This window comes from Sorex araneus, chromosome 1 (genome assembly GCF_027595985.1).
Source record: "Sorex araneus isolate mSorAra2 chromosome 1, mSorAra2.pri, whole genome shotgun sequence".
In the NCBI taxonomy this organism is placed as follows: Eukaryota; Metazoa; Chordata; class Mammalia; order Eulipotyphla; family Soricidae; genus Sorex; species Sorex araneus.
In genome coordinates, this window is record NC_073302.1 from 1,865,151 (window position 1) to 1,872,418 (window position 7,268).

Here is a 7,268-nt window from a genome sequence, read left to right on the forward strand (position 1 = left end):
GGCCAGCCAGAGTGACCGGCAGGTGCTGTTACAGTCCCTTCCGCCCAGCTCCAGGATTCCAGAACCTTCCATGAGCCAGCCCTGCCCACAGTGAGGGAGGCCTGTGGGAAAGCCCCCGACATTGTTGGGCGTGGGAGTCAGGAGCCTTGGCCCCGGGTTTGAATCAGCTCAGAGCGCCTGGGGCACGTGGCTGCCACCCCACACGGCTCCCTCCACTGCCCACATTGTCTAAGGTGGGCGAGGGGTGCGCGGCGCCCCCTGAGGTTAGGCTGGAGTCAGCCACAGATCTGGCCTCCTCCTCCTCCTCCTGCCCCCGTCCCCCAGCCCTGCCAGTGTCAGCGGCAGCCCCCTCTGGTCGCCCTGCCCCCGGGGCGTCCATCCCTCCCGGCCATGGACTGCTGGAGGGCGGAAGTCTGGACATGGCCAGGCCGGGACTCCTTGGGCCAGTGCAAGCCCCCAGGCAGCTGCTGGTCGCCATCCCCGGCCCCTCATGCGCCAGAGACTGCTCTGATTCCTTCCCTCCCCAGCCCCCTCTCCTGGGGCCGCAGTGCCGAGCGTTTCCGGTGCCCACGGACCACCCGGGCCCCTCTGGCTGGGACACAGGAGCAGCGAGGCCAGACAGGGACAAACTTTATTGGGAAGGGGGTCGGGCACAGGCCTTAGAACCCAATGACCAGAGGCATGTTGGTCTCCGGGGATTCCGAAGGGGGCTGGGGGGCGGCCTCGGAGTCATCGGTGGGGGGCTGGGGGGCGGCCTCGGAGTCATCGCTGGGGGGCTGGGGGGCGACCTCGGAGTCATCGCTGGGGGGCTGGGGGGCGGCCCCGCTGCTGCTCACGGTGGGCAGGGCCTGGTACGTCTGCATCCAGAACTGCAGGTAGCTGGCCCGCAGGTCCCGCTTCATGGAGCCCTCGTCCATCTTGTTGTTGATGTCCAGGTAGTCTCTGCCCTCTGCCGTGTAGGGCTCCCACCGAGTGGGCACGGGCGAGGAGCCCACGTTGGGGTCCCTGTGGGCGAGGGGAGGCTGGGTGGGGGCTCACGGGGGGGCTGGGGCCCTCCTCCCCACGCAGCAGGGCACAGCTGGGTGTGGGGCCCAGGGCCCAGGCGCGCCAGCCTTACCCAGTCTTGGCGAAGTTGGTCCAGTAGGCGATCATGGCCTTGGACACGGTCCTGTCCTGTGCGCGGTAGCCCAGGGGCGTGGCCATGGGCTTCCCAAACACGTACTGGAGGTCGTCAGCGTGGTCAGCCCCCACCCACTTGGGGTAGATGGGCATCCGTGAGGGGTGGGAGAACACGTAGGAGTAGGTCCTGCCGGTCCTGAGGGGGGACGGACACGCCCGGTCAGCGGGGCCGGCCTGAGGGACTCGGGGGACGCAAGCCAGGGCCCGTCCCTGACTCAAAACCCGGGCAAGAGGGGCCAGGGCCATGGGACAGCGGGCAGGGCCTGTGCCTCGCCCGCGGCTAACCCGGGCTGGGTGCCCGGCACTGCACAGGGGCCCCTGAGCCCGACAGGAGGGAGCCCTGAGTGCCTCGGGTGTGGCCCCTGAGTGCCGCGGGTGTGGCCCCTGAACAGAAACTGGGGGTGAATACAAGGGGAGAGAGAGCGGAGGGCCAGGCTCTCGGTGGGCGCGGCCATTTCAGGTGGGATCCGCCCACACGCCCACAGCAAGGCTGGTCCCTGACCCAGTGTCAGGAGTGACCTGGATGGGGACAGCGCGGCCCGGCCCGAGGCCCTGTCTCGGGGGCCGACAGGGCACTCGCGAACGCTTCCCCCTTGACTCGGAGGGGCTCGTTCCCCGCTCCTTTCTCTCTGCCTTTATTTTCCAGGCAAATAGTATCTTCCCGCTCTGGGAATGCCCAGGTCATTTGCATTTCTTTTCTTTTTCTTTCTTTTTTTTTTTTTTGCTTTTTGGGTCACACCCAGCGATGCTCAGGGGTTACTCCTGGCTTTGCACTCAGGAATTTCTCCTGGCGGTGCTTGGGGGACCATATGGGATGCCGGGGATCGAACCCGGGTCGGCCGCATGCAAGGCAAACGCCCTCCCCACTGTGCTATCTCTCTGGTCCCTCTTTTTCTTTCTTTCAGCTTTGGGAACACAGCTGGCAGTGCTCGGGGCTGACTCCTGGCTCTGCACTCAGGAATCTCTCCTGGCAGTGCTCAGGGACCCTGTGGGGCACCAGGGATCGAACCTGGGCCCACCGCAGCACCACTGTGCAAGGTGGGGGCCTTCCCACTGTGCTGTGGCTCTGGTCCTTCTCAGCCCAGGCTGAGTTCTCTGGAAAGGGCCGAGCTGAGCCTCAGATCAGAGCAGCTTACTCTCCCCGTCAGGAGGGGAGGAAGCAGAGGCCAGAATTTTCCAGAGAGGAGCTCATGGCCGGTGGGGAGGGGGGAAGGGGGTCCCGCTGGGGCCCCAGCTGGTGGCTGGCATGGGGGGACGCGTGGCTCTTGAGGTGCTGCCCTGCCCCCCCCCACCCCTCTCACTTGGCCTGGGCCTTGTGCTGGGCCAGGGCCATGGCCGTGGGCATCAGGAAGAGGACATCCGTCTCGAAGTTCACCGCCGTCTTCTTCTTGGTCTCCTGGGAGGCGTCTTGGCCCCAAGGCTCCGTGTAGAAGTTGTAGGTGGCCTCGGCGCCCCTCACGCCCTTGGCGTAGGTCAGCCCGCTGACCACCCTGTAGAAGTCCTCACTGCAGAGACAGACCCCGCCGGGCGTGACACAGGGCCCTCCCTCCCCGCGGAGCCCCCGTCGCCCGCCCCGCACCCCCGCTCGCTCACTCGGTGAGGCTCTGCTTGTTCTTGTCGATGGCGGGCAGGTCCATGTTGGCGAAGAAGTGGCCGTCCATGTCGTTGGTGCCCGCGATGTAGTCGATGTCAGCGGCGTTGTGGAACAGGCGGCTGGGCTCGTCGGGGAGGAAGTCTCCGTCCACCACGGGCAGGAAGCCCAGGTAGTGCATCAGGGGGTCTGTGGGCACAGCGCTCGGCTCTCACCCCTGCGCCGGGCCCGGGTGACGGGGTTCCGCCTGCTTTGACCCGTGCCAGGCCCGGCTCGCGTGTGGCGGCCCCGTGTGTGCGGGCCGGGCCGAGGGAGCAGGAGCAAGAGCCCCGCCCGCTGCCGGAGGGCGTCTGTTCCCGGAAGACAGCACCCCGCGGACCGTGCCTGGCGGTGCCGCCGTGGGGGCCCCGGGTGACTGTGGGTGAGCTGGGGTCACATCCCCCTCGGGCTCTCGCGGCCCCAGGTGCATCCCCAGCACCACGTGGTCCCCGGACAGCACCAAGCACAGCTTGGAGGCCCCGAGTGGCAGCGTCCTCCAGCCTTGCACTAAAGCACCAGCCCAGTGGGCCAAGTTGTGTCAGAAAGACCCCAGGACGGACCCCAGGAGGGACCCCCAGGAGGGACCCCCCCAGGAGGATTCCCAGAAGGACCCCCAGGCTCTGCGTACTGCTTGGGAAGCCCCCAGAACAAAGTAGAGGCATCCCGATATTTCCCTCTAGAGAGCGGGGTGCAGGCCGGCCACTGGCGCAGCCACTGATGCCTGGAGCCCCTGGTCTTCCGGGGGACACCCCGTGGGCGGCCACCTGCATTTGCAGGTTGGAGACAGGGCACCCCCGTGAGTCCTGGGGGGGCCGTGACTGGGGTACCCCGGCCTGGACACCCCCTCCTGCCCGCACTCACACTCCATGTTGACCAGAGGAAGCTTGTAGGCCATGGTCAGCGCCTTGGGGTCAGTGACCTTCAAACACTTGGCCATCCTGGCTGTGTCATCCAAGGGGCACCCCACCTTCTTGGCGACCTGAGGGGCGGCAGGCAGGGGAGGCCAGTGGTCAGGGAGGCGGGTGAGGAGTCCCGGGCTGGAGGAGCCGCCCTGCCCCCCCCCCGCCGCCCCTCGCCTTACGCTCTTGGCCCAGAAGAGGGGGTTCCTCTGCACGGCCCAGGGGCTCAGGGCCACGCCGCTCTGGCTGATGGCTCGGCGGATGAGGCCCTTGTTGTAGGGAGACAGGGTCTGCAAGACGAGACTGTCACCCGGGGCCCTTCCCTCCCGCCTGCAGCGCCCCCCGCCCCCCAGAGGCCCCAGACCTGCAGAGAGACGCTGGCACCCCCGGCCGACTCCCCGAAGATGGTGATGTTGTTGGGGTCCCCCCCGAAGGCGGCGATGTTCCTCTTCACCCAGGCGATGGCCATGTGCTGGTCCAGGAGCCCGTAGTTACCTGGGCCGGGGGAGGCGCGGTCAGGGCCCCGGACCACACTGGGCGCTTGGGACCCGGACTGGGCTAGGGTGCGGGGGGCCCAGCTGGACTGGGGTGCTAGAATCCCACGGGATGTGACAAGGGCTGGCGGCTGGGCCCAGCATGGCGGCGGTGCTGGCCTGCACACTCTGGCCGAGAGCCCTGCGGTGTGTGCTGGGGTCTTCGCGTCCCCCAAGGGTGCACTCCCATGACTCATTTTTGTGTCTGTTGATTGCCCTCGGCTGTCAGTCTGTCTATCCATATGTCCATCTGTCCGTTCATCTGTCCACCTGTCTGCCCATCTGTCTGTTGTCTGCCCATCCGTCTGTCTGCCCGTCTGTCTGTCTCCTGTTTCGGTTGCCGAGGGTACGCCCAGCATCTCCCGGTCCTGGCGGGGACGGGAGGGTCCCAGGGCCCCCACGCACCGGGCAGGTTGGCGTCCCCGGTGCTGAGGAAGCCCAGGGGGCCCACGCGGTAGTTGAAGGTGACCACGATGACGTTGCCGCGGGTCGCCAGCTCCTCCCCGTCGTACAGGTAGTTCTTCAGCACGTTGGCGCCCTGGCCCGACCCGATGAGGAAGGCGCCGCCGAAGATCCAGACCATGACGGGCAGGTTGTGGGACACTGCGGGGGGGAGCAGGCCGGTGACCCCACAGCCCCCTCAGGGCCAGCCCCGAGCCCCCCGTGCTGGCCTCAGGGGCCTCCTGCTGATCTCGTTGCTGTGGCTGTGGCCGTTTCTGGCCCTGCTCCGGCCTCACTCCCGCCCTGTGCTCAGGGAACCAGATGGGCCGGGGGCCGAACCCGGGCCAGCCTCAGGCATTCCTATCACTCCAGCCCCAGATGTCCGGTTCTTGAACCCCGAACCCAGCCCAGGGACAAGGCTAGCTCTCTGCCTACGGGGGTCCCAGCGAAGACTGGGGAGTCGGGGCAGGGGGGCTCAGACCTTCCTTCTTGCCCTGAGGGACCCAGATGTTGAGGTAGAGGCAGTCCTCGGCCCCGTAGCTCTTGTCCTGGGTGATGGTGGTCTGCAGACAGCGCTTCTTGAATTCCTTGGCCTTCAGGGTCCCTGGTGGGGGGCGGCCAGAGGGCAGGGGTCAGCCGCTGCCCGCCCCCTGCAGTCCCCCCAGCTGTGGCCGCCTGCTGCTCCCACCTTGCCAGCCAGGGTGTGGCTGAGGCTTCTCCAGGGCCTTGGGGGGAGCTGCGAAGGGGATCCCCTTGAAGATGTCCACATAGTCACCAAACAGCCCAAGTTTCTTGTTGACGCCTTCCACGAAGCCGCCTTCCGTGTAGACGGCACCCAGCTGCGGGGGGAGGGCATCAGTGTGGGGGCCCGGGCAGGGTCTGCCCTGCCGCCCCCCCCCCCCTCCAAGCCAAGCGCTTCCTCGGGGGGACAGGTCAGGAGATGGCGCGACCCGACTAGCACTGGCCGCAGACCCCATCCTGACCCTCCCCTCCAGGCCCCCAGCCCCCACCCATCGCTGGCACAGAGGCGTGGCCTGGTGCCCGGGCGTGCCTGGGGGGACTCGTCTGGGCCCCTTGGCCTGCCCCAGCCTCGGGGCGGAGGGAGGCACTTTCCCGGGAGACACAGGTGCCCACCTGTGCCAGCCTGAGGCCCCGCCCCCTGTCCCTCCCACCACTGTCGGAGCAGGGTGGGGCGCAGACTCAGGGATTCTCGGAGTCTGTGCTCCCGCTCGCTCTGCCCCGGCTCCCGACCCCCGACCCCCGTCCCCAAGGGAGCCTTAACCTTCACTGTCGGAGCAGGGTGGGGCGCAGACTCAGGGATTCTCGGAGTCTGTTCTCCCGCTCGCTCTGCCCCGGCTCCCGACCCCCGACCCCCGTCCCCAAGGGAGCCTTAACCTTCCCCAGAAGCCTCCTCCTGCCTCTGGGGTCTGCCACGGTGGTTTGGGGACATTGTCCCAAGCCAGGCCTCTGGTGATCGCCGCTGAGGGCCGGCAGGGAGCTCGGGGGGCAGCTCCCCCGAGTTCAGGGGGGGGTCCGGAGTTGGGGTGGGCGCTGCAGGCCGGGGCTGCTGTCGGGGTCTTGCTGGACAGGGACTGGCCGGCACCCCAGTGTCCGACCATGGAGTTCTGACCGGGAAGCCCGTCCGGCCTGTCCTTGCCCCTGAGGCAGGGAAGCGGGCAGGTTTGGGGGCAGGAGGAAGGACAAACCGGCGGCATCTGGGCATGGGGTGAGCGACTGCTGAGGCTGCCCCCGGCTCTGCGCCATCTCCCCCCCCGCCAGTGGGACCCGCCCGCCCCTGTGTGCTGCAGAAGGCCCCTTGCGGGTCGAGCTGTTGAAACGCGTCGTGGTTCAGAGCGACCGTGAGCATCTTGCATTGGCTGTTTGGGAACCATCAGTTGGTCCTAAGTACCACACCAGTGGGGCCGGAGCGAGAGCACTGCGGGGAGGGCATTTGCCTTGCCCTCGACCCAGGTCTGATCCCCGGCGTCCCGTACGGTCCCTGAGCACCACCAGGAGTGACCCCTGAGTGCAGAGCCAGGGCTGGGTGTGCCCCCCACCCCTAAAGAGAAGAAAAACCAAAAAATCCCCAGTACTGTGCGGCCCCCTCAGGGCAGGGATGTGCCGGTGCCGGTGCCGGGCAGGTGCCACCAGTGTCCGTGTCCAGGGTCGCGGGCACCATCCAGATGACACACCCCAACCCGGGGGCTGGGACCCCTCAGGTCTGGCCTGACTCACCTTCGCTGCGCTGACGGCCGCCAGGCAGCACGCCAGGCCCACGACGACCAGCTCCAGGCGCCCCATGGTGCGAACCTGCCTGCCCTGCTGGGCCCGCGGGTATTTATAGAGCAGCGGGAGCCAGCCGCCCGCCGGGAGGGTCCCTGCCCCCCCCGCCCCCTCCCGCGCCCCCCCGCCCCCGCCTCCCGCTTCCCCTTCCCCCGGGCTGGCCCCGAGGCCAGGAGGCAGCTGCCCTTTCCCCTTTCCTGCCTCGGGCTTGGCCAAGGCCACGGTGGCCGGCGCGACCTGCGACCAGGCGCCCATGTGGCCGCACACACAGCTGGACGGCAGCCCCTCTTTCACACGGCCCAG

General features: G+C 68.1%; 1 protein-coding gene across 1 annotated transcript; it reads right to left on the reverse strand.

Moving 5' to 3' along the window:
- Positions 1-653: 653 nt before the first annotated feature.
- CEL (carboxyl ester lipase) lies at positions 654-7,006 on the reverse strand. The gene is made up of 11 exons (XM_004613431.2): positions 6,918-7,006; positions 5,371-5,521; positions 5,164-5,286; positions 4,647-4,844; positions 4,073-4,203; positions 3,891-3,998; positions 3,671-3,788; positions 2,773-2,959; positions 2,481-2,684; positions 1,118-1,315; positions 654-1,005 (listed from the first exon to the last, which is right to left on the reverse strand). Exons 1-11 carry the CDS (start codon positions 6,981-6,983, stop codon positions 660-662), a joined length of 1,830 nt encoding a protein of 609 aa, XP_004613488.2. The 5' UTR covers positions 6,984-7,006; the 3' UTR covers positions 654-659.
- Positions 7,007-7,268: the final 262 nt, after the last annotated feature.